The following is a 25,437-nucleotide window of genomic DNA, read 5'->3' as shown; positions in this document are numbered from 1 at the left end:
CCAGTTCCCATTGCCAGAGGCTCAGGGCTCAGAATGGGGCAGGGGCTTGCAAGGAACTGACCACACTTTGGGGGTTGAGTTCATTAGCTGTGCCCCGGTCACCTGGGGCTTTGGCGCACCTGTCTGGATGGGGTGCTGGTCAATGGGAGGAAAGGTGCCGCCCTCTTTGTCTTTCTCCTGGGGCACGGCAGAGCTGAGCAGCACCTGGGTGCTTGGGTTCCACATGCTTACACCAGGGGCCAGCTTCGTGGCTTCTGGCAGCAACATGGGCTTCCACATCACCTGGGACGTGGCCTCGAGGACGTGGGGTGTAGTTTGAGGCCACGTAGGAGGATCCTGATCCTCCCTGTCTGTGCGCTCCAGGCCCCGTGCAGACACACGGGTCCGGCCAGCCCACAGGTCACCCAGCAGCTCGGCCTCCCCCTCCCAGCCGCTGGGCCACTTGGCACTGGGCCACAGCTTGGGGCTGGGGCTGCGAGCCACATCAAGGAGCTCCCGGTGCGCAGTAAGGAAGCGGAGCCGGGGCCTGGGGAATGGCAGCTTTGACCCGAAGGATGGCGGCTGTAGGCGTAAGTTTAAAGTGGGGGATTGGGGTCGGGGGCCTGGGCCCAAGGCACGGAAAGGAACGGCAGGCCGAAAAGGAAAGAACTTTGCCTGGAAGACGCGGATGCTGGGGCTAGGGGGTTGGGGTTCCGCCCGGGCCTCGGTCTTCTCTCCCCGCTGACGCCCACGGTAGGCATCCAAGGGGCGCTTATCGGAGTCTGGGACCAGGACCTCGGCCAGCGGGTGCACCCAGAGGCTCGGGAACCGCGTGGGGTCCAGGCGCAGGGCCGCCTTACGGCCCACTCTGTAGGGAGGTGCGCTCAGCCGCACATGCGGGCGCCAGGGCTGCTGCGGCTGGAAGGACGCTGAGGGACTGAGCCGGGTGGGGCTGCCCCTATCGGGGACAGACACGCTCGAGGCCAGGCGGGGTACCCCCTCTGTCCTGGGCTCCAGTTGGTCCCCAGCCGCGTCCAGCTGGGGCATGCCGTAGCTGAGGTCTTCCAACAACTGGGAGCTGAGGGGCTGTACCCTCTCGTCTGAGGCCTGGGAGATCCCTATCGGGGACAGCTCCAGAGAAGGCTGCGGAGTTTCTGCAGACTCCACCTCCAATGATGACTGGAAGCTCTCGTTCAAGGGCATGGCCACGAGGGGATCCAGTTGCTCTAAAGGACCTCTGGGCTCTGCCTCTTGAAACAGCTCCGCTGTGGGAGGGGGGTCCGGGGTGACTCTCAGCTCTGGAGAAAGCTCCAAAGATTCCATCTGCTCTTGGGAGCCTCTACCCATCCATGATCCTCCTAAAGCGATCCGGTCCACGTTCCCGGGGTCCTGGGGAAATGCACCAGGTAGTGAGATGTCGGAAAGGAGAGAGAAGCACTGAGGACAAGGGAGTCCTGAGAGGCTCCGGAAGAAGTCAAGGATGCGGCAGGGTTCACGGGTCAGGAGAGGGCTGGGGGCTGGGCTTACTTCGCCTTTGAAGTTCTCCTGCAGGTCCTCTAAGGTGGGTGTGTGCAGCACTGGCACTGAACCTTGAGCCCAGGAGTCTATCATGCACGCCGATGGCTCCTCGTCCTCGCCCCATGTGGGGTCCTCAGCCACTGCAGATTCTCCCTTGTCTTGCGCCAGGAAGCGCCACTCAGTGATCTGCAGCATGGCCTCCCGGGCTTGGCTGATGGTGAATGGAATGCACTGCGGAGGCAAGGGCGAGAAAGGGACTCAGGCCTACAACCAGGCGCGGGAGGGGCAGGAGATAAGTCTAAAGAACCCGGATCCAACCCTACCTGTTGGGTCAGGTAGACTTTGAAAGCAGAATCCATGACCCGGGCCAGCAGATCCACCAAGATGTCACCCACCACCTCCTCTCCCTCCTCGAGAGCCGTAAGCGCCATCCACTCGGCTTCATTGAGCCTCCCAGGCACGATATCCACCTGTGGCACGGGCACGGTGGGTGGCCGTGCCTTTTCTGCCTTGGATCGGGTCACCCCACGGTCTCGCTGCTGCCTTTCCTGCCTCTCCTGCCTCTGTGGGAACAGAACAGGGCAGTAAGGGTAGGGACCAAGGAGCAGCTGTGGGCTAGGAGGAAACATTTTCAAGTTGTCTAGTAGGAAGGAAAAGGGAGAGGGACAACAATTTACTAAGAGCCTACTATGTGACAGATGCTTTTTAGGTGTTTGACCTAATTAATTTAATTTTCAAAACAGCCCACTAAGCCCATTTTACAAAGAAACTTAAGTTTGACAGAAGTTAACCATGACTTGCTTGGGAGCACACAGTAAGCAAGTCCAGGCTATACAAAGCTCTAACTCCATGGCCCTTACTATTTGCACTAGTGCAAAGTGTTCAAAATTCTTGAGGGTTCAAAGAACGTCTGAAAGACAAGACCATAAGTGGTGTTGCAATTATTGGTGCCATTTAGAGTCTCTTCTACATTTTTTACCAACTATTCTTATCTCCATTTTACAGTAATTTGCCCAGGATCACACAAGTAGAAAGTAGTGGAGTTGGAATTCATATGCAGATCTGTCTGACTCCAGAGCTTAATTCTGTCCTGTCTCCCAAACAAAAACATTTGCAACAAATATGAAAAAGGATAAATACTCTCAAATATATTTAAAAAACTCATATAAAAAAAGATAAGCTGGTAGGCATGGTGGCATGTGCCTATAGTCCCAGCTACTCAGAAGGCTGAGAAAGGAGGATCACTTGAGCCCAGGAGTTTGAGTCCAGCCTGGTCAACATAGCAAGACCCCATCTCTTTAAAAAAAATAAACAAAAAAGAAGAAAAATCATTTAAGACCCCAGAGATAAACAAAGGATATAACATTTCAAAAAAGAGGATTTGTAGATAACTAATAAATACAATATTTGAAAAGATGTCCAACCTTCAAAATATCAAAAGATGCAAATTTAATTGAGATTCTGATTTTTAGGCCATCAAATTAGAAATTATTTTCAAAATAGGAATACTCAACACTGGCAAATGTTTGGTAAAGTACATAGTGCGACACCATGCTGATAGGAATGTTAATTGAAACTGTCACTGAGCAGTATGTATCAAGAGCCTTAAAAAATGTTTTTACTCCTTCAGCCCTGCAATTTCAGTTCTATACATACAGTCAAAGGCATCCTCTGAAATGAAAATAAAAACATATTTTTCAACATATTCCCTGTGGTATTTTTTATAATAGTAGAATATTGAAAACATGTCTAAGAAAAAAAGAATAGATGGTTAATTGTGCTATATGTGTGTGCTACGCATGATGGCATATTATGCAATGATTAAAGGTAATCTTTAGGAAGAATTTGCAATGGCATAGGAAGATGCTTATGATGTAATGTTTAGTGAAAGAATACAAAATTACATATCAATTATGTTTTCAGATATGTAAACCAGTATTTGTTAAAGAAAAGGAAAACACCAAAATGATAACAGAGGGTATGTTTCCTTCCTATGCTCATTTCTATTTTAGAAGTTCTCTACAATGAGTTTGTATACATTTATAATCACTTAAAGCCGGGCGCGGTGGCTCACGCCTGTAATCCTAGCACTCTGGGAGGCTGAGGCGGGTGGATTGCTCAAGGTCAGGAGTTCGAGACCAGCCTGAGCGAGACCCCCGTCTCTACTAAAAATAGAAAGACATTATATGGACACCTAAAAATCTATATAGAAAAAATTAGCCGGGCATAGTGGCGCATGCCTGTAGTCCCAGCTACTCGGGAGGCTGAGGCAGTAGGATCGCTTAAGCCCAGGAGTTTGAGGTTGCTGTGAGCTAAGCTGACGCCACGGCACTCACTCTAGCCTGGGCAACAAAGTGAGACTCTGTCTCAACAAAAAAAAAAAAATAATAAAATAAAATAAAAAAAAAATATATAATCACTTAAAAAGACTAGTCCCCAAAACTCATGTTAGGGACATAGGAATTTACTAACAGTCTCTTGAGAGTCTCCTCACTTCCCACAACAGTCTCCTTGAACCTGGTTCCTTCCAAAATTTACCTCCAATTGTGATCTTCTTAAGTCTTTGCCTACAGCACTCCCCCTACACACACACGCAACCTTATTATTGTTTCATACCTCATGTTCCCTAAAATTCATTCTCCCCCGAAATCTGGTGTCTTCTAAATCTCACACTGAAATCAAAATCCGTTAAGCCTCATTTCCCTTTGCCACCATCGAGAACAGCCCTGTGGCAAGCGCCAGGAGTGGCCCACAGCCCAGGCCAAGCTTGACCAGAGCGAGTCAGATAGGACTGGGACAAGAGAGTTGGTTCCTGGCTAGGAGCAGTGGCTCACGCCTGTAGTCCTAGCACTTTGTGAGGCTGAGGCAGGTGAATCACTTGAGGTCAGGATTTTGAGACCGGCCTGAGCAAGAGTGAAACCCCCGTCTCTACAAAAAATAGAAAACTAGCTGGCCTTCTACTTGGGAGGCTGAGGCAGGAGGATCGCGTGATCCCAGAAGTGTGAGGTTGCAATGAGCTATGATCACGTCACTGCCCTCTATCCCAGGCAACAGGGTCGTGGACAAAGACGTTTTGACAAAGGCTCTTCAAATCTGTTTTATTATAAAATTTCTTGGCTTTTAAATAATTTGCCTTTCAAGTGCAGCCTCAGAGATGTTGTTTAATTCATTTCTTCCTTCTGAAATTCCCGAAATAGATGATTTATCTATCATCACCTCTCCCCAAATGCCTGACCATTTCTGGTTTATCCAATTAAATAAGCACCTCAATGTAAGGGAATTATTACGTGCATTAGCTGTTTCCAAATTCACTTCTTGTTCTCAGGCTCTACACCACCCATCAACACTTTCCCTCATGGCCCGAGTGTGACAAAGCGTGTGAGTGGGCGTGATGCAGGTAGGTGTAGGTTTTCTGCCCAAATACCGACGTGGCTCTCTGGGTCATCTAGAACGCCCACACGGGTGCGGAAGCAAGTAGGGGCGCCGGGCGGCGCTGAGCTGGCCACTGTTCCCGACCGACCTTAACGCCCGTCCCTGGCTCTGGCGCACCCCCAGCTAACGCTCACCGAGCCTTCGTGAGCCATCGCCACCGCAGTCGCGGCCGCACCAAACCGGGCGTTTCAGCTGCACCCGTGCCTCACAGCGGCCTAACGGTCGCCTCGGCAACCACGCGACGCGCAGGGTGGATCGCCCCGCCCACAGTTGCCCCGGCAACTGCGCTTTGCGCTCCTGCCATTCACCCCGCCCAACGGCCGTGCGTACGTGCGTCGTCTCTATGGTGGCGGCGGATTCGGAGGGCCACAACGCACCCGGAGTCAGGCAAGGGGATCTGGGGCTGCGGGTGTGACCTCTGACCTGGGTTAGGGGCTTCAGGGAGCTCAGCCGAGGGAAAAAAATGTCTAGGGGCCTCATCACGCCTTCTTAGCCCGCGCTTAGGGCCACCAGGTGGTCCTGTGCCATCACCATTGCACCTCCAGAATTCCCCCCCATCGCCTCATGACTCAGCCCTGGGACTTCTCTCTCCTGCTCCAGAGTCACTCTCCACGTCATGTGACCCATCCCCCGCCCCCGCCCTCGGGGTACCCTTCATGTGACCCAGACTCTGGGGTCTCCTGAAGTGTCTCCTGATAGCCACCCCTTCAGGAATCTCCGCTGTCGTCTGTTTCCCGCGCGCCCCGTGATTTGGGTGTCCCTTCCCAGGATGTTCCGTCGAGAGCGCTCCATTCCCCTTCGAGGCTCAGCCGCCGCCCTGTGCAACAACCTCAGCGTGCTGCAACTGCCGGCCCGCAACCTCACGCATTTTGGAGTGGTTCACGGACCGAGCGCCCAGCTTCTCAGCGCTGCCCCTGAGGGTGTGTCCTTGGCCCAGCGCCAACTCCACGCTAAGGAGGGCGCTGGAGTGAGCCCCCCACTTATCACTCAGGTGAGGCATAGAGTTGGGAGCGGCGTTGCTGAACCCAGGCCTACCCCCTTACCCTTTCTCTCCAAATCTCAAAGGAATAGGCCTTCCCTAACCTCTGAATTTACACTCTTTGACTTCTCATGTCCCCTGCTCTGATTTTCTCCCTACACTGATCCACCCCCTTCCAGGTCCACTGGTGTGTCCTCCCCTTCCGAGTACTGCTGGTACTCACCTCACACCGAGGAATACAGGTAAGAAGAACACCCTCCTTACCCCACAGTCTTGTCAGCTCCCCTGCCAGGATTCCAGACCCTTCCCCACTTGCCTCTAAACACTTCCAAACTTTTCACATGCTTAGCTCACTCCATTTTTCTATTCCTCATCTTAATTTCTTACATCTTTTCTAGTTCCCAGGTGCCACCTCCAATATCTGCCTCTTTACTAGCTGTATGACCTTAGGCAATTAACTACTCAGAGCCTCAGTGTCCTTCTCTCTAAAATGGGGATAAATGTAGTACCTACCTGCCAGAATTGTTTTGAGGATTAAATGGGCTAAAGCTAACGTGTATATGTGAAGTACTCAGTACAGAGCCAGCAGAGGTCAGCTGGATTATGCCCCCATCCTTGCCCTTGTCTTGCAGATGTATGAGTCTGATGGCTCTGTCATGGTCTATTGGCATGCTCTGGACTCTGGAGATGCTTCTCCAGGTACCTGCAGGACCAAGTGGGGTAGGGAGTGTTTGCTGGGGCTGGGGGAAGCACTATTTCTGATAGTTTTCCCCTTTCATCCTCAGTACAGGCTGTGTTTGCACGAGGAATTGCTGCCAGTGGCCACTACATCTGTGTGGGTGAGGGGGCCAGGGGCAGGGCATTGATGAGTGCTGGGAGTATAGGGGTATGGGCCTTGGGCAGGAGAATGCTGAGAGCCTGAGGAAATTGTGGAGGGTTAGAGGGAAGGGTGGGAGTGGAGGGTAATCTGAAAGAATTCCAAAAAGCCATGGAGGGGTTCAGAGGGGCAGGGTGGGATAGGAGGGTAGTGAATGGAAGGGCAGAGCTGTCAGAGCAGTGAGAGGTGGGTTTGTTACTAAGGTTTCTGGGACAGAGGGAGTGCTGAGTGTGGTGGCTGGAGACCCAGGAGGGTCAGGGAGCCATCAGTGGGGCACTGCTTTTGGCTGCAGGAACATGGTCAGGCCAGGTGCTGGTGTTTGACATCCCAGCCAAGGGTCCCAACATTGTACTGAGCGAGGAGCTGGCTGGGCACCAGACACCAATCACAGACATTGCCACCGAGCCTGCCCAGGGACAGGTGAGTGGACTTCCCCTCCCCATTCCAGTGAGCCCTGAAACTTTCCCCACTCTGGGATGCAGGGGACTTGGGTTCAAGTCTTGGCTCTGCCATTAAGCAGCTGGATGACTTTGGGCAAATCTTCACTTCCCTAGTCTTTGACAACCTTAGATCCGGTGAGAAAGCCAGAGATACTTTATTTGTGTGGCATTTTATAGTTCACTAAAACTTTTTTAATACAGGTGTGAATTTCTAAGTTGCTTTCCAGCTCTGACACGTGTAGCTTTCTTCTCTGGACTTGGGCACATCCTACTTACTCCAGCCCAGCTCCAGTGCCATTTTCTCCAGGAAGCCTTCCCCCATTCCAGCTCCCACTGATCTCCCTTAGCTGAACCCTGAATTGATACTGCCCTCAAAGACAACTCTTGTCTCCCCAATTGGTTTGTGAACCCTTTGAGAACAGGGTATGTATTTCCTAATTCATACTCTCCACTGTGCCTGGCACAGGGGTGGGCCCATGGGCTATGCTGGCTGCCAGGTGTTGGGGGTTGGAAAGACCAGGGTCTAGGCATGACTGACTGGCTCGCTCACTGCAAGCCCTCCAAAGGTCATGACGCTGTGGCCTCGGGTTATCATCCATTCAGTGAAGACAACTGTATACCCCCTCTTGACACATGATGTGTATGGGAGAGGGAAGCTATGAGACTCTATAAAGAAATGCAAGGGAAGCAGTTCATGCTTCTTGAGGGAACCCTGGGGAAGGTTTCTTGTAGGTCCAGCTGGTGAGGGCTCCACACAAATACTGCCTTGCTTCCCCTCCTCCCCTGTATACAGGGCCAGAGTAGGGGAGAAAGGGAAGGGCTAATCCCACCTTTCCCCCTCAGGATTGTGTGGTTGACATGGTGACAGCAGATGATTCAGGCTTGCTGTGTGTCTGGCGGTCAGGGCCAGAATTCACATTACTGACCTGCATTCCAGGATTCGGGTAGGTGAGGTAGAAGGGGGCGGAGGCCTTCCTGAAGTAGCTTCAGGATGGGGAGTGGGACTGGGTCTGGTGAAATCAAAATTGCGTGTCACCCTTTCAGAGTCCCATGCCCCTCTGTGCAGCTGTGGCAGGGGATCATAGCAGCAGGCTATGGGAATGGGCAAATTCGTCTGTATGAGGCTACCTCAGGAACTCTACACGTCCAGATCAACGCCCATGCCCGGGCTATCTGTGCTCTGGACCTAGCTCCTGAGATGGGCAAGGTCAGTCTCCTCATCCATCCCTGCATACCCTTTTTCCTGGTGTTGGGATGTTGAGAGAACACCACAGGCTTGTCTTTGCTACTCAATGTAGTCCTTCTCCCCAGGGCTTCTGGACTGGATATTGCAGCTATACCTGTCCCCTACCAGGGCATTCTGACTCCCATTCACTCCTCCCTGCTTTTCTTAATAGCTACTCTCTGCAGCTGAGGACACCTTTGTGCATATCTGGAAGCTGAGCAGAAGCCCAGAGAGTGGCTACATTGAGGTCTGTGTCACGGGAGGGGTGGGATGGAGGGTCTGAGCATGAGGCACCAGGCCCTGACCAGCGCGTTTCTCCTCCAGGTGGAACACTGTCATGGTGAGTGTGTATTCGACACCCAGGTCTGTGGTGCTCGATTCTGTGATCCCTCAGGCAACTCCTTTGCTGTGACTGGCTACGACCTTGCTGAGATCCTGCGATTCAGCAGTGTGTGAGAGAAGAGCAGCTTCCTTTCTCCCTATACTTTGTATATTTATAAAGTACCCCTTCCACCCAGTCCTGGTCTGATTACTCAGTATCACAGTCATACTTCACAACTGGTGAACTCAGCCCCAAGGATGCGGTGGGACACATCTAGACCAATCAGAGAGAGACAACCTGTCCTCAAGAACCAGGTAACGGCTGCTGTTAAATAACTTTAATGGTTGATATAGGAGTCACAAGGGAGGTGCCTTCCCTCCCAGGGCTCTTCAGTGCCATCCTCAAAGGTGGTTAGTGCAGGGAGGTAGGGCATAGTTGGTTCCAGTTTTCTCCCAGGAAGGGTTCAGGGGGTCCCAGCCAGCCCCGGGAATGAGCCCCTCAGTACCATGGCAACCACAACTTAAGAGGGGCTTCTGGCCCCCTTCCCCAGCCTTCCCCCAGTCCGGCAGAGGAAGAAGAGGCCAAGCTGGTCAACTTGCTACAGACAGTGCCGTATCCAGAGACCAATTGCACACGGGTCATTTTCTCTTCTGGCAAGATCCTGTTGCCGGCACCTTTCTTTCTCACACTGGTGACTGGAGCCAAGTGCGGGCTGGGCCTTTGCTGCAGAGGCCTCTGGACCGTGGGGATCGCTGCACAGGGAGAGGGGCAACCGAGCGAGAAGCCCCAGGGGAATGGTCTGGGGGCACAGCATCCAGGGAAAAGGTTCGGGGTCGCCCCCAGGGCAGGGGGTGGATCCAGGCTGGGGCTGGGGCCACTGAGGCAGGCGAGCAGGGGTTAGGCAGGGTAGGCTGGTCTGTAAACATTGCTAGCCAGGGTGGGGGTGTCTCCAGCCTTGCTCCCTCCCGCTGGGCCAGGATGTCTGTCACCGCTGCGATGTCATCCAGCGGCTCAATAGCTGTGGCACCAGGAAGGGGTTGAGGTGGGGGGCTAGTCAGAGCTCAGGCCCCAGACCTACCCATCCCTGACTATCACCTGTCACTGTAATAGGAGGAAAGCAAAGCCCGGATCTCAGTGGAGATTGCATTATCCTGCAGGAGCAGCCCCTCACCTGGGCCCCCTGGGGCCACAGGCTCTGATAAGACTGTGGCATATGGGGTATAAGGTAGATGGGGAGGGGAGCAGAAGTGGGTGAAGAAACCAGGAAAGAGGAGAAAAATGAAAGCAGTGCCAGGCAAGTGAGGGATCAGAGGAAGAGACAGGAATCCGCATGCAGAAAGGGAAACAGAAAAAAAGAAATTAGGAAAGAAATACATGAAATGAGTCTGGCTCTTTGGGGTTTTGTTTTGAACTTTGGTGGAGATGGTTCTAAGAAGAATTGCAGAGGAGAAAGGAATACAGCATAACTGGGTGAGACTTGGTCCCCAGAGATCTGCCTTAGCCCCAAGTGTGCTTTCTCTCTGTTTCCATGACCTGGCTTCCCCTGAAGCCCCCCCGACCCCACTTCCCACCAGGTTCCTAGAATACACTTTTTATCTCACTCACCCATCTCATGGTATAAGGACCCTTGCTTGGCCAGTGCTTGGGGTGGTTTCCGGGGAACAGGAGTTTCAATTTTCATGATTTCATCACAGCACTGCTTCCACTGGCCTGGAGGAAGAGCACTGATTGGAAGAGAGGGCCAGGCTGCCCTCTTTCCTGCTACATTCCCTTGCAATCTTGAAATAGAGGCCTTGGTAAAAGTAACAAACCCCAGTCTCTCCCAAAGGTTCATCCCAGTCCCCTTCTCTCTTACTCATGTCAAAGAAAAGCTGCCACAGAGCCTCCATCCAGTTCTGCAGGGCTTCCCGATTCTCTGTCTGAAGGGTGTGCATCACCTCGTCATCTCCATACCGGTTACTGACACTTAGGGTGAAAGGCCGTCCTGGGGCCTGGTCCAATTCCCCGGCCCGGACTCGAGTCTCCTGCAGGAAAAAGAAGTGGTCTGCTTTCACCTCCACCTTGGTCATGGAAGTTGGCAGTGACACCAGGCAGCTCTGATTACCCCTGCCTAGACAGAAGAGCCCTCATTTGCCTCCCACTGACCAGAGTGGGAAGGAATGGCAGGAAAGGGCTGGGGATGAGACAGTCTAGAGTCAGGGAAGGAGGAGCAGGCTGACACAAGGAAAGGGATTGAGCAAGGCAGGGAAGACACAAAGGTAGGCAAGAATGCTGAAGCCAAAGGTCCCTCAGAACTTCCAAAAAGTAGGCAGGAGAGCCAAGAAAAGGGCTAGGGAGCAAAGACGGGCAATTGGACCTGTGTCAGGAGAGAAAAACAGGAAGTGGTAAAAATAGATGCAAATTAGAATCTGAGGGGAGAGGGGAAAGGAGGATGAAAAGCCCTAAACTGTTGCTAAAACCGTCTCTGAGACTTGGCAGGGGCTGAGGACGTGAGTGGGTGGGAGGACCCTTTTCCAGTGGTGCTGTGGTGTGGGAGAACATGGTCCAGCATCCCCGGCCCCGAAGCTGGGTGTGGTGCTCTTAGGAGCAAAAGGTCAGCTTGCATCTCTCTGAGGCCTGCACCCACCCTCCTGGGACCTGAAGGAGAGGTTTCTGGTCCCGGGCACCTGGCAGCCTCACCACCAAGGGACCCATCACCTTGTTGATGGCAATAGTAAACAGCGGCTCTTCCCCAGTGTCTGCATCCTCAGGTCGCCGGTAACAGAAGAGGTTTGTGCCTTTCAGGACTCCATGCACTCGCGCCCAGTTCTGCATCTCCCCTGCTTGCTGCATAAATGACTCAATGTTTCCTGGGGGAGTCGCACTCCCCAACAGCCCTCTTAGCGACCCCACCAAGAACTTGCTCCCTTTGCCCACCCTCCTGTCCATTCTTCCCCTCATCTTGCTATAACCCCCTTCCTCTACCCAGTTCTTGAATTTTCAATAGTTCTATTCCTAGGTGATCCAGCTGTCCTCTGTCCTTCTCCCCGTTCCCTTCCACTCCTCAGGGCCCCCTCACCTGCACCCTGAGGGTACCACTTGCTGTGGGCTGAGTCATGCAGAGAGGCTGAGCCGCCAGGCGGCAACACACGCTGCCATAAAGGGGCAGCCAGGCAGGGTTCTCCTCTGGGGGAGGAGGAAGTGCAGGGTGAGGGTGGGGAATGAGAAGGGAATCATCCCACAGACCCTCTTGTCACCATCACACGTGTGTGTCCCCCACGCACACACATACTCACCGTGACTGGCCAGGGTGAGGTCATGTGTGCGGAACCCATCTTGCACTGCTGCCAGGGTGAGAGTGGTGTGAGCCAAGAGGTGGTAACGAGGACCACTGAAGGAGAGACAGGAGGGCCATCAGCTGAGTGGGGGGCATGTCAGGCGGCAGGAGCTATTAAGGGCTGAGCAGGTCTGCCCCCATCATTCAGGCTGCCCCACAGAAAACCAGCTTGCCTGCCCAACAGGGATCAGGAACAAATGTTTCCTGAGCTTCTGCTAACAGCCAGGACCTGTGCTTTATATTGAATATATGTTATCCCACTGTATTCCCATGGCAGCCCTATGAGACTGGTGGCATTATTCCTTTTTTTATTTTTCACTTTTTAGAAGACACTTTGATAAAGAGTTAGCATTCTTTAGTTAGATGAGGCAAATTCAACTTCAGGCTTAGGTTAAGAAACTTTCTCATAATTTATAGCTGTTGAGTGGTGAAGCTAGAATTTGAACCCATCTGCACCCATGTCTGTGTCCAAAATCAATATTCTGTTCATTACCCCAGTGGTCCTCAAACTACTCCTTGAGAGTCCCAGTAGTTCCACAAGGTGTCTCTAGGTGCCTGTAGGCACCATCACAGGACCTGGGCTACATTGTTCCATGTAAGGAGCTGCGTCCCATAGACATAAGATGTATTTGCTGCTGCTAAAAAGTTATGACCCCAGAGCCTATCTCTCCCTGCTTCCTACTGGTCTTCTGGACTGCCTTGGGGTACAGGCCAGGTACCTCCCAGATGTGTGGCTGCTGCTTGTGCACGTCTGCACATCCTGGCAGCAGCGCAAAATGGGTTCTGCATGCTCAACACAGTTCAAAGATCACCTGCGTACAAGTGGCTTAGGGCAGTGGGGGAGTGCAAGGCCTTACCCCACAGCCGGGGTGGGGAGCAAGATGGGACTGCTTCCTGAACCCCCAGCACTGTCCAGCGATGCCCGGACACGTCTCCCTGAGGAGCGGCCCAGAGAGCTGCTGAGTTTGGTGGCAAGCCTCTTGGGGGCACCAGCCAGGGCACCCTCTTCTTCCACACAGGCCCCATATAGCTCCAGCCGTAGTTCAAAGTCTGGCCCCACCTCGGTGCTAGTGGAAGAAGGGAGGAGAGTGGTCATGGGGAAATCTGGGGAGGCACAGAGGGTGGGGAACATGGGTGGTGCAAGTATAGGCAGCTCCCAGAGAAGCCCAGGTGCCCATCTCCCTTCCTCCCCATCCCCTGGAACAGGGACAAGGCACTCACAAGAGCACATTGTTCTGAAAGGAGATGTCTGTGAGTGTTCTGTCCACCAGGATCATCTCTGTGTCCTGAATGTGTTCCCCTAGCTGCAGAAGCAGGAACACAGCCCAGCGGTGCAAGTCTGGGGACAAAGAGAGCAAAACTGATAAAAACATGCCCCACAAGAGTTCCCTACCTCAGGCTCTCTACCCTGAATTTATCCCAGGGTGTGTGGAACTCACCACCTTTGTTCTTGAAATATTCTGTGTCCTTCCACATGAGTGGAATCCGGAGGTCTAAGGAGCAGAGGGGTAGGAAGAGATGTTAAGATGGGTCAGGAGGTCGTGTGGTTGGGCCAGGGGTGCCAGCAGCTGGGGTAGCTGTGCTTCTTACCGGAGATGCAGACCCGGCCGCGGCAGGGGGAGCGCTCAGCAGGCGAGCTGCTGTCAGAAGGCCTGTGGATAAGGCACAATGTCCTGGCCTGGCCTCTAGATACTACTCGCCTTTGCTCTGGTTCCCAAGGAATCTAGGATCCCCCTGGTCCCAGGGTCTCAGCCCCTAGGTCACCAGACTGAGGGGCAGGGCTGAGGGACTGTGAGCAAGAGTTCTCAATTGCACCCAGTGATTTGCCAGGCTTGGGGACACTGGGGACACTTGAGCCACATTAACTCACATACAATATGCAAGCTCAGGGCTCCTCCCCTCCAAACACCCTCCCTGACCACCTTTCCAGACCCCTGCCAGAGACAAGTGGGGCTTTGGGACAGGTGCCCACAGAGAGCCTTTCATGTGCTCTCCTCCATTAAACTCCAGGCTCAGAGGGGTTTGCAGGGTTTTCTTTTTAATAGAGAGGCTGCTGATTTCCACCATCTCATCACTTCTTTGATGTAAGAGGGTACCGGGTCAGTCAGAAAATAATTTGGTCTATGTTTAATGAAAGGAGAAAACATGAGCAGGGAACATTTGTGTTCCGCTTGCCACCGACCCTCTCTTTCCCCCAGCTTTGATCTCTTCTTTTTCCTTCTGGCCAGATGTGCTGCACCCTCCCAGTGCCCCAAGTTCCGCAGTCCCCAAGTGAAGGGCCCCAGACACCCAGCCTTCCTCACCTCTCCGCCCATCATCGGCACTCTCACCAAGCATGTGCCCCTCTCCTAAAGTAACAGTTTATCTGTACTTATTCACAATACCACTAACGTAATTGCTGACTTAGTAGAGCCTTATGCTAAATGATGTGGCACTAATGGCAATGTGTTTAGATGCCAGGGACTTGGGGTATACTTCAAATCACATTGTGGGACTGTGTGGGGACCGAGGCCAGGCAGAGCCTGTCAATGGCCACCTCTCAGGAGGCAGCACACTCACAGGAAGGGCTGTCTCCTTTGCCTGCTTGTCCTTCCTCTAGCTCCATGGGATAGCTGTAGAGTGGGTTTTCTGCCTTTTCTTGTTGGCTTCATGAGTGAACTCTTGGCAGCCTCAACTTGTGTCAGCCTTCGTGGCTGGGATGGGCACCATGCCAGTGAAGGGCCAGAACCATCTCCCCCTGCAGCTGCAATGGGGCAAGCAGGCCACTGCCAGAAGCCAATTCTCCAAGTGACCAATTTGCCAAAAAGGGCCAGTCCTCAGAATGATCAGCTTGCCAATTTCTCCAATATTTTTGTTTTACTACAGCACCACTCCAACCATTTCACTGTAGATTTGTCCAATAAACAGTCTAATGTTAGTGTAGCTTGTGTTTTACATCCAGATGCTGAGCCCTGTTAGAATGCATGACCTAATCCCTATGAATGGGTAGGCTTTCCTTTAAGTGGTTTTTTATTATTTCCTTTCCCAATCCCTGCTTCTCATGGTGAACCCCAGGTACAACAAACTATTGTCAGTTTGTGGTAAATTCGCCATTTAACAAATTGGCCATCTGGCGAACTGTCCTTGAGAAAATTAGTTTTCTAAAAGCCAGACAGCCAGACTCACTGGATCATAGATAGGGCTTAGCAAATTAGTGTTTTTGCATTACCTGCTATGCCTCAGGCTGCCAGCCTTTCACCAGACACACTGGCTTTCCTGAGTCCAGCCCTAGCTACTCACTAGTGCACCTCTGGGCAACACAGTGAGGTGGTAAAACACCAAGGTCTCCTCCAGGCCCCTGACATGGCTTCATGGGGAGGTCATCTTCAGGGTGGTCCACATTCCATATATGCACACACACCACCACCACCACCCATAGGGCCTCCTGCTCCCATTGAGTTCTTGCCTTCCCCTTGCTCACCGCCGGCCTGTCTTCCCCAGCACCTGCGCCTCCTTGCGCCGCTGCAGCTCGCCCATGTAGCTGAGGATGCGGCTGTTGCACACTAGCAGGCTCTTGGTGGCTTCCAGAGCCTGCTCTCGCTGGGAGCAGGCTGTCAGCAGCTTACAGGCCCCTTCCCTCATGCGGATCTCGTGGTCTAGCTTCCTCTGTAACTCCGTGTCCTAGCCAGGATCAGGGAAAGGGTGAGGAGGAAATGTCAGACAGGGGATAGGCTGAAGCACCCCCAGACCCCAGTTGGGCTATGGCCTAGGAGAAACTGACAAGAAACTAATGCTTTAGGCAATTCAAGAGCAAACAGGGTATCAACCTCAGCTGCCCAAGAATAACCAGAGAAACTGTGTAACTGAGCACCGAAGGTATGCCCGTAGTCCCAGCTGCTTGGGAGGCTGAGATGGGAGAACCTCATGAGCCCAGGAGTTCAAGTCCAGCCTGAACAATATAACAAGACCCCATCTCTAGAAACAAAAACAAAAAATACAGATATCCATATGCATTTGATGGTTGGGTGTATAAATTCCTTCAGCCTCTTTTGAGCACAATTTGGAAAAATCTATGAAAACTACAAAGTCACATATCCTTTGACACAGCCATCCAATATCTAGGAGTTTATGCTACACATATAACTGGGCAAAGCTATATGTACAAAAATATTCATTACAGCATTGTTTTAAACACTACAATTAAAAGCACTTCAATAGGGCACTGATTAAATAAGTTTCAGCATGTCTATCCTATGTGATATTGCAGACATTAAAGAATGAAGTAGACATGTGTGCAGATATGAAACAATCTCCAAAATAAACAATGTGGGAAAATAAAGAACAGTATTATACATGTTACCATTTGTGCATGATATATACACATATGTGTGTATATACAGGTATTAGGTTGGTGCAAAAGTAATTGCGGTTTTAACTGTTGAAATTTGCTGTTTGATGTTGGAATACATTCTTAAATAAATGTGGTTATGTTATATATCATCTTAATGTGCATTTCTCGCTTTATTTTTTTGCTAATAACTTATTACTTGCTGTGTATTTTGTATTTATTTTAGACTATGGAAATGATGTTAGACAAAAAACAAATTCGATTTTCTTATTTGAGTTCAAAATGGGTCATAAAGCAGCAGAGACAACTCACAACTTCAACACATTTGGCCCAGGAACTGCTAACAAACATACAGTGCAGTGGTGGTTCTGCAAGAAGTTCTGCAAAGAAGATGAGAGCCTTGAAGATGAGGAGCACAGTAGCCGGCCATCAGAAGTTGACAACGACCAACTGAGAGCAATCATCATCGAAGCTGATCCTCTTACAACTATACAAGAAGTTGCCAAAGAACTCAACATCAACCACTCTACGGTCGTTTGATATTTGAAACAAATATTTGAAACAAATTGGAACGGTGAAAAAGCTCGATAAGTGGGTGCCTCATGAGCTGACTGAAAATCAAAAAAATTGTCATTTTGAAGTGTCATCTTCTCTTATTGTATGCAACACCAATGAACCATTTCTTAATTGGATTGTGACAAGCCATGAAAAGTGGATTTTATCTGACAACTGGCAATGACCAACTCAGAGGCTGGACTGAGAAGAAGCTCCAAAACACTTCCCAAAGCCAAACTTGCACCAAAAAAAGGTCATGGTCACTGTTTGGTGGTGTGCTGCTGGTCTGATCCACTCCAGCTTTCTGAATCCTGGTGAAACCATTATATCTGAGAAGTATGCTCAGCAAATCGATGCGATGCACTGAAAACTGCAACGCCTGCAGCCAGCATCGGTCAACAGAAAGGGCTCAATTCTTCTGCACGACAACGCCCAACCACACGTCGCACAACCAACACTTCCAAAGTTGAACGAATTGGGCTACAAAGTTTTGCCTCATCCGCCATATTCACCTGACCTCTCGCCAACAGACTTCAAGCATCTCAACAACTTTTTGCAGGGAAATGCTTTCACAAACAGCAGGATGCAGAAAATGCTTTCCAAGAGTTCGTGGAATCCTGAAGCATGGATTTTTACACTACAGGAATAAACAAACTTATTTCTTATTGGCAAAAATGTGTTGGTTGTAATGGTTACTATTTTGATTATTAAAGATGTATTTGAGCCTACTTATAATGATTTAAAGTTCACAGTTTGAAACCACAATTACTTTTGCACCAACCTACTTTATATATATATATATATATATATATATACACACACACACACACACACACACACACACGCACGTTTATGCATAAAATATTAGTGGTTGTGGACCTGGGAGCCAGGAATGGAAAATAGATTTATGATACTTTATATATACCCTTCTATACTATTGGAAATTATGTTAGCTTTAAAAAAGATTAGATCTTTGGAGTTAAAAAAAATTACCAGGCCCCACCTAAGACTTGCAGAATAAGAATCTCTAGGAGTGGGGCATGTACATTCTTGGAATACTCCCCCAAGTGATTCTGAGGTGCAGCTAGGTCTGAGAACCACCAACTAAAGGGAATGGAAATCCAGGGTTATCCCCCAGACTCAAGTGATAGGGGACTTCTAGTTGGCAAGGGATCAGTAGAGAAGGAACATACCACCTACAGAGTTCACCCATGCTGCATAGAACCCCGTATACATCCCAAATTAGGGGATCCACCACCTCCTGGCCCTCTGAGTTTGGGAGGTGAGGTCAGAGGCAAGGAATGGAGATGGGAAGATAGGTGGTCCAGGAGTGAGGGGCTGGGCAGGCTGGGCATAAGGACCAGATGGGAAGCACTATGAGAGGAACCAGGATTCTCAGGAACATTCACTCAGAAAGGAGCCCTGATGCTTAAAAAGCACTAAGCAATTTATTCAACCTTCCTAAGCCTCGGTTTCCTCATCTGTAAAATCAGAATGTTAATAGTCCCCATATCCTAGAGTCATGAGGGTTCAGTGGGACAGGGATATAAAGCACTTAGCAGAGCCCTAGCACATGGTATACATGAATGATGAGGATGCTTATTCACTGATGCTACTTTGGCAGCAGTAGTATTCACCCAGTCAACACTGGAGCATCCCTGTGCTGTCTAAGGCTCTACATTTAAAATCCAGCTAGGAGGTGAGAGATGCAGACATTAATGGCTGGTCCATAAGTGCCATGTCATGGCATAATCATGCTCACAGGAAAATGCCCTGTTTGCTTCTGGCTGAGGTGATCAGGGAAAGCTTCAGAGAGGAGATGGAAGACTAAGTTGATCGGTTCAGGATCAAGTTGATCCTCCCACTTAGAGGAGGGGAATGAGTGACCACCCCAAATCTGTCTTTTTCCTCACACCAGATCGCCTCCACACCCCGTGCCCTTGTTTCTGTCCCTGGTGGCTCCAGCCTTCAAGTCTCTAAGACCTGAACACCCCAAATTCCCTCTTCCAAAAACGTTACCTGCCTACAGATTTTTCCTTCACTATCTATTTCCTGAACCACTGTAGGAGGCCAGATTTTTTATCACCCTTCACCCCAGCACCATCCACCTGTTTCCCTTTTGAAATAGGCCAACACATTCCCAAAGCCCCCTTCACCGGGAAGCCCTCCTAGACTACATATCTTCTCCTAACCTCGTTTTATCTGTCTGCACCAGGGTCCTATCTCTGCTAAGCTTCACTACTTGCCAACCTCCACCCTAGTCTGTACCCAGCTTCCACCGCAAACATCCCAAATAGGTGAGAGCTCGGGAGAAGAGGGACACAGAGGCATCCTCAAGCACGCTCCTGCATAGCCTCGTCGTCCCAGTCCCAGCACTCACGGATCCTTCCCTAGCCCTGTCCATTGCGCATGTGGCGGCGAGGCAGAACAGCGCGCGGGATCCGCGGAGCCGCACCGCACCGGCAGTGGAAGAGAGGCAGGGTAACCTCACCCGCCTCCGCACCGCCTCCACACGCAGCGCTCAGGGCGCTGGTGACATCAGCTCCCAATTGCCGCGAGAGCAACCGAGGGGCGCAGGGGCACGGGCGGTCCCTCCAAGCGCCTAGCCAGGTGGTGCAACCACTGCAACCACCGAGACCCCTTCGCGGCAGGAAAGGATCTCCGGAAGAGACCTCCGGGAGGTCCCGCATCGCCCTAGAAAGGGCTCCGCAACTCGCGCAGTGTTCCAGCTCCAGGAGGCCCCTCCCACGTAGTATTTGCCCTCCAAGGTGACCCTTTGCCTGGGAGTATGGGGGAGCGGGAGTAGGATAGCATATAAATTGGGAAAACTGGGGCCCTAGAGAGGTCGCTAGGCTCAGCCTGGACGAGTGGGACTGGGTGCCCAGACACATCCCCCTCCACCCCAAATCCACTTTCCCACGGCCCAAGGCCGAGAGCGCCCTAGAAAACTGGCTCCCACCCTTTCCTGCACAGGATCTCAGGAATCCTGGCTCAGGTTCCAGATCCTAGTGCTTTGCCCCATCTCCCCATCCCAGGGATAGTTCCTTGTTGCCCCCTCCGCACACACAAACACCCTTTCCCCAAGCAGGAAACATTACCCCCCCCCCCCATTCTCCTGGGAAAGAGCCCAGATTTGGGTGTCAGCCGGACCTGGGTCAGATCCCAAGGGACTGAAGGAGGCTGAGTCATGGGCAGAAGCCCCAGCACACATTAGGCTCTCTGTGGACATCCCTACCCACCCCTCCTGTTCTTCTGTCCCTGACTTCCTGCTTTGTTTCTCATCACCTTCTGTTCCCTTCAGAATCTCCACCAGGGCTAAGTTCAAATGCTGGTTTAGGGATTTGACAAGCTGTGAGAATTTAACCTCTGGAGCCTGAGTTTGTAAACTGGGAAGTATTCCACCTCCTTCATCATAGCATTGTTTGAGGATTAAATGGGAAAGTCTAATCTCCACTTGGGCCTAGCACATATTTAATAATTTTTTCGGGGGGGGGGGGCGATGGGGTCTTGCTCAGTCACCCAGGCTAGAGTGCAGTGGCATCATCATAGCTCACTGCAAACTCAAACTCCTGGGATCAAGCGATCCTTCTGCCTCAGCCTCCTGAGTAGCTGGGACTACCATGCCCAGCTAATTTTTCTATTTTTGTAGAGACTGGGTCTTGCTCTTGCTCAGTCTGGTCTCGAACTCCTGGCCTTAAGCGATCCTCCTGCCTCGGCCTCCCAGAGTGCTAGGATTAAAAGCGTGAGCCACCGTGCCCGGCCACATATTTAAAAACAAGTTTTCTCTCACTCTCACCTCCCCTTTACTTACAGCTTAAGTTGCCTCCTCCTAAAAGTCTTCTTGGATTTACTCTTCCATGACTACCTCTCTTGCTAATCACTGAAACATCAATGGGTCTCTCTTTTGAGAACCTGCTGAACTTGGTAGAGAAAGAACACAGTACTCTCAGCCAAGGCTGAAGGAGAGGTGACCAAAGTGAAAACTAAGCCCCTCCTCTGCCCCAGAACTTCTACAGGCCTCCCACGAAAAAAAAGGACATTCATTTGGAGGAGAGCAGGTTGCAGAATTTAAACATTTACATACCTAGACCAACTCTGTCCAATAAAACTTGTGATGATAGAAAATGTTCAGTAGCCAATCTAGCACTTGAAATGTGGCTAGAGCAACTAAGGAACTAAATGTTTTATTTTAATTAACTAAAATTAAGATTTAAACAGCCACACATAACTGTTAACATGGACAGTGCAGAAGACTATGAATGGCAAAATAGGTTTTATCTCATGTGCCAACACAGGACAATTAGGTAGTATCAGAATCCCAAAAGGTCCATTGAATGAACACCTTTCTGCAAATGAGAAAATGCTGACCCTCTCCAGCCAAACGAATTAGATAAAGGTACCCACTCCTGATGTAGATGAAACCAGACCAGGACTCCTGCCTCTGACTGGTGCTGTATGAAAATCACAACCTGCAAAATGAATGCCAAGACTGTGCTGAGAAAGATTCTGAGGCCACATCTGGGCTCCTTGGTAAAGAGTGTCATGATTGACTAGTAATGTCTACTAAGATCCAGGGAGTGGGGGCGGGGCTTGAGAGGGCAGCATGTGTCCAATAAACTGCCATTCCTGATCTAGACTCTTTAGCTGTGCCTCCCATCTCTCTCAAAAGGAATGCCCTGCCTGGTCCAGGCAGTCACTTCTACAACTTCATCCATCTTCCCCATCTCAGTAAATGGCCACACCACCCAGTTGCTTAGTCACACATCTGGGAATCATCCTGGAGTTGTCTTTGCCTTACCCCTCACATCCAATCCATCAGCAAGTCCTGTCAGATCTGCCCCCGTCATTTGAAATCCATGAGCTTCTCCCTGTCTCCACCATGAGCACTTTAATCCACACCACCGGGTTCACTCCCCTATGACTGTAACAACTCCCACCTGGTGGTCTTCTGCTCCCTTTCTTGCCAATCCATCCTCCACTCCACACTCAGCCTATTCTCCACAGAAGTCATTTAAAAACATCAGATGAGTCATTCCCCTGCTTAAAACCCTTCTGTGGCCCAATATCACACTTTAAGTAAAATCAGAGCGCTTCATCATGGCCTTCAAGGCCCTGAATGATCTGGCCCCTGCCCATCGGCCCCACCCCAACTACCACATTGCAGCCACACTGGCTCTCCTGCTTTCCCACAGATATGTCACCCTCATCCCCATCTAGGGGCCTTTGCCTGTGCTATGCCCTCTGTCTGGAAAGCCCTTCCTCCAGTCTCCACATATCTTCAAATCCTTCTGGTCTGAGCTCAAAGAGCTCCTCACAGAGGCCTTCCCTGAGCTCCACATCTAATCCCCACTTCCATCATAATTGCACCGTGCGATCTCATTTATGTGTTTGCATGTGTATTGTCTGTTCTCCCACCACAATGGACCTTTCCTGACTTGTTCACTGAGATATCCCATGGTCTAGAAAGGAGCTTAGCATATAAAACATGTTCAGTAAATGTGTTTAAGAATAAAGACTAAATAGCTCTCTGCCATCTCTAAGGCCAGCAGAACACTTACTCGTAGCCCAGAGTCTCCTTTCCCTTCTCTAGTGAGGCTACATCCTTCCTGCAAATCTCTCTCACATTGAACTCCTCTCTTCATCCCATACCTAAAGGGAGCCCTTGTCCCCAGAACAGATATCCACACCCACACACAGAACTTCCAGAAATAGGTGTGAAGGCCCTGCTGCCAACATAAGTCTTTGATCAGCAGAACCGAGCCTGGGTCCACACACAGCACCCAATGCAGAGCATACAGAACCACCTGTCCCTCTCCCCACTTTAAGCAGGCCCAACTCTCCCCACCCTCTGCCCCAGCAGGGATGGGCAGGGCAGAGACAGGGGCTGGGATGCAAGCAGCGGAGGTATGTACTCCAGGGGTGGGGGCATTACCTCCAGGCTGAGTGCCATCTGCCGAATGTACAGCATATTCAGGTCCTCCAGGATGTGCAATCTGTCCTGCATCTCTGTGCCCCCCAGTTCCCCTTCCCTTGTAGACCCCTCCAGAGGGGGGCAGGTAGGCACCACGCTGTCCCACAATTCCTCCTCCCACTGTTCCCTCAGTCTTGAAAGAGGTGGCCAGCTCTGGGCAGAGGCTGTCCCTCTCCCTGTGCACTCTTGTTAGACCCCTCTGGCTGCTGTGACAAATTTTCCTCTCCTACTGCTGTTCCAAGGCCCTGGTGGGAGCCAGGCAAGGGAGGAAAGGAAAGTAAGGTGAAGATGAGTGGGGTCCCAGGAGGTAAGGCCAGCTGCAGAGGGGGCTCTGGGCACAGAGTGTCCAGTCTTGCTTTGGTGGCAGCTGTTCTCCCAGCTGTGGAAGAAAAAGGCCCTTTCATTCCGACTCTGGCCCCTCCCCAGCCCCCGCCCACATCCCTGGCCTGGTGGACAGAGAATCTGTATGCAGAGAGGGCAGTGAGGGGCAGGCACAGCTGGAAGGGGGCAGGGAAAGGACGCCTCACGCAGGCTCTACAGAGTCATGGGGTTTGTCAAGAGGTTGAAGCTTTCCGAAAGGGGCTTAGTTTGAGAAAGTTAGAAAGAAGAGCGGACAGAGGTGAGGACTTGGGAGAGTGAGCCCAAGGAGTGGGACAAAGGGGTGAGTCGGTAATGCGGCCCAGCCCCCAGGGCCACCACTTCCAACTCGGGGCCCCCATCCAGCCCGCTCCACCCTGGGCTCACAATTACCTCGCTTTTCCAGCAGAAGGGAGGAGAGAGAGGGAGGAAGGCAGGGGTGTGCCTGTCTGCTGCTGCCCCCGCTCCCCTCTGCAGGCCCCTTCCCTTCCAGACAGGAAACCGGCCCCGATTCCCAGCCAGCTGCAGCTTTGCCCCCCTCCACCCTAGGCCCACGGAGTCACACTCCGCTCGGCGGCCAGCCGGGCCCTGCGGCTCCGCCCCGGCTCCTCAGCGCTGGCCGCCGAAAGCCGGGCTGATCGCAGGGGCGGCGCCAGCTCACAAGTCCCTCCTCTGTCCCCAGCCTCGCCCCTCATTCCCCCACGCTGGCCCGGTACGGGTTCCTCAGGCCAAGTTGTTTAGGGGCGGGGTACCCAACAAAGGTCCTCTCCCCCAGGCCCACTAGCTTCTGAGTCAGAGAAGGCCAGGGACACTGGGACAAGGGTGTGAAAGGGCCTTTGTTCTGGGCAGGCTGGAGGGAAAGGGCAGAAGCCAGGCCTGGAATCCCAGCCCGAGGGAGAGGGGGCGGGAGGAAGGCCCACCTCACTTAACCCTTTCCAGGCCCGGGAGGGAAGGAGAGCTGGGAATTGGGCTTCCCTTGGGCAAGCGTGAGGCTGACCTTGGGACAGAAGAGTCTCTGCGGTGGCTACTCGCCCTCGCAGTCCTGGCTCAGCCACATACCTTCAGCCCCACCCGAGCCTCTTTAGGCAGTTGCGGGTAAGGCTCAGACGCGGCAACGTGTGGACCGATGTACTAGGAAGAAACTCTCAGCATAGAGGCTGGACTCCTCGAAGGCCCCAGGAAAGAAGGCGGAGAGTTTGGGTGTGGAAAATAACTCCGAAGAGTTAAAAGCGAACTCCCCACTCCCCTAGCCCTTCAGGGACACAGAGGAGCTGTTGAAAAGGGCTTCCGCGAAGCCGGCAGAACTGGCCTGCAAGTGCAGACTGATGACAGAGGCTGGCCCAGACGGTGGAGACAGGTTGAGGTTGCTGCCCGCCTAGCTGCCCACTGCCCTTGGCCCGAGGGCGCCTGGGAGGGCCTGGGGTCCAGGCACATTTTGGAAATCAAGCCGGGGCCCCTCAAATTGAGGCCAGCCCGGAGTTTTTGTAGGCAGAGGCAAATCATCCCAACCAAACCAAGGAATGTCTAGGGCAGCACAGATCCAATTAATGTGCAGACGGTCCGCACCTTACTTTTTAAGTCAACAACTCGGGCGGGTTTGTACCCAGATCGCCGCGTCTCCGCCCCTCGGCGTGCGCGCGGCCAGGGCTGCGAGAGACAGCCGGGAGGGGAGGCAGGGGCGCGGGTCTCTCACCTCTGGCTGGTCGCTGAAGAGGCTCAGTCGGAAGCGGCCGCGTTTGAACTCCATCTCCAGGGCGGAACCCCTGGCCACGGTAACCCGACTCCGGTGGTTTCGGGAGAACATGCTGGCGGCTCCGCGAGGTTGGCTGCCCTGCCGGCTCTTCTGTGCCTCTGTCCCTCGACGCCCACCCGCCAGTCGGGTCGGGAATCTCCCGCTGCCTGGTTCCCAAACCCCGCCCCCGGAGACGACACCTGGCCCGGGCAGGGCGCCACACCCTCCTCTTCCACCCCCGCCAAAGGCCCAGCCCGTCCGGCCAGTCCCGGGGCGCCAAGCAAACCTGGCCCGACAGCCCCAGAGCCGGGGCACGCTCCACCTCGCTAGCACTGCGGGGGCGCGTCCTCCCTTCCCGCCTGGGGCGCGAGCGCCTCACCTGGGCGTGGGGCGGGCCCAGAGAAGCC

The 25,437-nt window shown here is 52.2% G+C and overlaps 3 protein-coding genes across 8 annotated transcripts; 1 reads left to right on the top strand and 2 right to left on the bottom strand.

Moving 5' to 3' along the window:
• Positions 1–21: 21 nt before the first annotated feature.
• C19H2orf81 (chromosome 19 C2orf81 homolog) lies at positions 22–5,081 on the bottom strand. The gene is made up of 4 exons (XM_069495162.1): positions 5,064–5,081; positions 1,821–2,045; positions 1,507–1,728; positions 22–1,368 (listed from the first exon to the last, which is right to left on the bottom strand). The coding sequence occupies exons 1-4, from the start codon at positions 5,079–5,081 to the stop codon at positions 22–24; spliced, it is 1,812 nt and encodes a 603-aa protein (XP_069351263.1).
• Positions 5,082–5,251: 170 nt separating this feature from the next.
• WDR54 (WD repeat domain 54) lies at positions 5,252–8,967 on the top strand. Of its 3 annotated transcripts, none has more exons than XM_069494579.1 (10): positions 5,252–5,316; positions 5,698–5,920; positions 6,088–6,150; positions 6,541–6,607; positions 6,694–6,747; positions 7,078–7,205; positions 8,069–8,169; positions 8,270–8,432; positions 8,623–8,697; positions 8,775–8,967. In XM_069494579.1, exons 1-10 carry the CDS (start codon positions 5,273–5,275, stop codon positions 8,904–8,906), a joined length of 1,050 nt encoding a protein of 349 aa, XP_069350680.1. In that variant the 5' UTR covers positions 5,252–5,272; the 3' UTR covers positions 8,907–8,967. The 3 variants fall into 3 exon arrangements, with proteins under 3 accessions (XP_069350680.1, XP_069350681.1, XP_069350682.1); XM_069494580.1 differs by having other exon boundaries at positions 5,252–5,338; XM_069494581.1 differs by lacking the exon at positions 5,698–5,920 and having other exon boundaries at positions 5,252–5,338; positions 8,845–8,967.
• A 105-nt stretch (positions 8,968–9,072) lies between these two features.
• Positions 9,073–25,197, bottom strand: RTKN (rhotekin). Of its 4 annotated transcripts, XM_069494319.1 has the most exons (13): positions 23,692–23,919; positions 22,903–23,320; positions 15,549–15,748; positions 13,679–13,740; positions 13,528–13,581; positions 13,310–13,427; positions 12,946–13,155; positions 12,048–12,142; positions 11,831–11,937; positions 11,470–11,598; positions 10,628–10,796; positions 10,378–10,482; positions 9,073–9,790 (listed from the first exon to the last, which is right to left on the bottom strand). In XM_069494319.1, the coding sequence occupies exons 2-13, from the start codon at positions 22,972–22,974 to the stop codon at positions 9,456–9,458; spliced, it is 1,656 nt and encodes a 551-aa protein (XP_069350420.1). In that variant the 5' UTR covers positions 22,975–23,320; positions 23,692–23,919; the 3' UTR covers positions 9,073–9,455. The 4 variants fall into 4 exon arrangements, with proteins under 4 accessions (XP_069350420.1, XP_069350422.1, XP_069350419.1 ...); XM_069494321.1 differs by lacking the exons at positions 22,903–23,320; positions 23,692–23,919 and adding an exon at positions 24,992–25,197 and having other exon boundaries at positions 9,073–9,976; XM_069494318.1 differs by lacking the exons at positions 22,903–23,320; positions 23,692–23,919 and adding an exon at positions 24,992–25,197.
• Positions 25,198–25,437: the final 240 nt, after the last annotated feature.

The sequence above is a fragment of the Eulemur rufifrons genome, chromosome 19 (assembly GCF_041146395.1).
Source record: "Eulemur rufifrons isolate Redbay chromosome 19, OSU_ERuf_1, whole genome shotgun sequence".
NCBI lineage: Eukaryota > Metazoa > Chordata > Mammalia > Primates > Lemuridae > Eulemur > Eulemur rufifrons.
The sequence above is the reverse complement of the archived record's forward strand: the minus strand, read 5'-3'. Positions and strand labels throughout refer to the sequence as shown.